The sequence below is a fragment of the Malurus melanocephalus genome, unplaced genomic scaffold, assembly GCF_030028575.1.
Source record: "Malurus melanocephalus ecotype Western Australia unplaced genomic scaffold, MMel_1.1 scaffold_2918, whole genome shotgun sequence".
NCBI classification, from domain to species: domain Eukaryota; kingdom Metazoa; phylum Chordata; class Aves; order Passeriformes; family Maluridae; genus Malurus; species Malurus melanocephalus.
Genome location: NW_026626150.1, coordinates 7,723 through 8,944, shown reverse-complemented (window position 1 = coordinate 8,944; position 1,222 = coordinate 7,723). Strand labels below are relative to the sequence as shown.

General features: G+C 71.8%; 1 protein-coding gene across 1 annotated transcript in view; it reads left to right on the top strand.

Moving 5' to 3' along the window:
* The first annotated feature begins 537 nt into the window (after positions 1 to 537).
* LOC130587973 (zinc finger C3HC-type protein 1-like) overlaps positions 538 to 1,222 on the top strand; it is a 7,428-nt gene continuing 6,743 nt past the window's right edge. Inside the window, exon 1 of the mRNA XM_057388935.1 lies at positions 538 to 965. Coding sequence (XP_057244918.1) covers positions 829 to 965 — 137 coding nt within the window. The 5' untranslated portion in view covers positions 538 to 828. The remainder of the gene's footprint in view (positions 966 to 1,222) is intronic.

Genomic DNA, 1,222 nt, shown 5'->3' with positions numbered 1-1,222 from the left:
CGGTCCCCAATAGCACAGGAATGGGTGATCCCCAATTCTCCAGGATGAGGGTGCCCGGTCCAGGACCGCTCAGGACCTTGGAGACAGCGATGTCCCGGTCCCCGACCTCGCGGAGACGGTGGCGCCCCGATCCCGAATCCCTCAGGACCTCAGAAATGGGGGTGTCCCGGTCTCGGTTCACGAGGATGGGGATGCTCCGCTCCCAGACCCTTCAAACCCCTCACGGATGGAGCTGCCCCGGTCCCGAGCCCAACCTGGGCCGCAGGGTCACGGTCACCGGCGGTGCCGGCCGTCACTCACCCGCCGCCCGCGGTCTGCCCGGCAGCTGCACGAAGCGGTTCAGGATCCCTCCCCCGCCGCCATCGCCGCCTCCCACGGCGCCGCCCGCGCCCTCCCCGAGCCCGTCCCGGGCCGCGGCCGCCGCCGACATGGCCCGTGCGATGCCTGAGGGACGGGGCGGCGGCCGCCAATCAGCGCCGAGCTTCTTCCATCCTGACCTATCAACGGCGCGCTTGTTGGCGGGTGGGGGGAGGCGCGGCGAGAGCGCCGCTGTTGGGAGAGCTGAGCGATCGATGYAGGGTGGAGTAATCGAGCGCCGAGAGCGGGGGCGCGGGGACACTCACGGGGACACTCACGGGAATAACCGCGGGGACACTCACGGAGACACTCGCGGGGACATTCACGGGAGCGGCGGCGCCCCCGGAGCCTTTCTCGAGGTTTCGGGGGCCGTGCGGGAGTTCCATGGGACCATGAGCGACCCCGCGGAGAGAGCGGAACGTTCGTGCSGGCCCGCGTTTCCCGGGCATTGACGGGGGGGAAGGGACCAAAATGGCGGCGCCCAGCGCCGGGGGAGCGGCGGCGGCGGCGGCGGGGGGGAACCGGGGGCGACCGTCCCCCGTCACCCCCCGGCAGATCCGCGACCTCATCGACGGCGGCATCGCCACCGARGGGCCCGGGCCCGGCGGGTGAGGGGAAGCGGCGGGCGGGGGTTTGCCGGTACCGGGGCTGGGGTCGGGGGGAGGCCCGGCCGTGTGGCAGCGAGCGGGGGAGGAGCGTTGGGGGCTCCTGAGGGAATTGGGGGGCGCTCGGTGTTGTTTGGGGTCCTGTGAGGGGGATTGGAGCGCGGCTGGAGGGGACTGGGGGATACTGGGGGTTGTTATTGGGGAGGGATTGCGGGAAAAGAGGGAGGAGATGGGCTGGAAACGGCTGGGAAGCAGGGGGA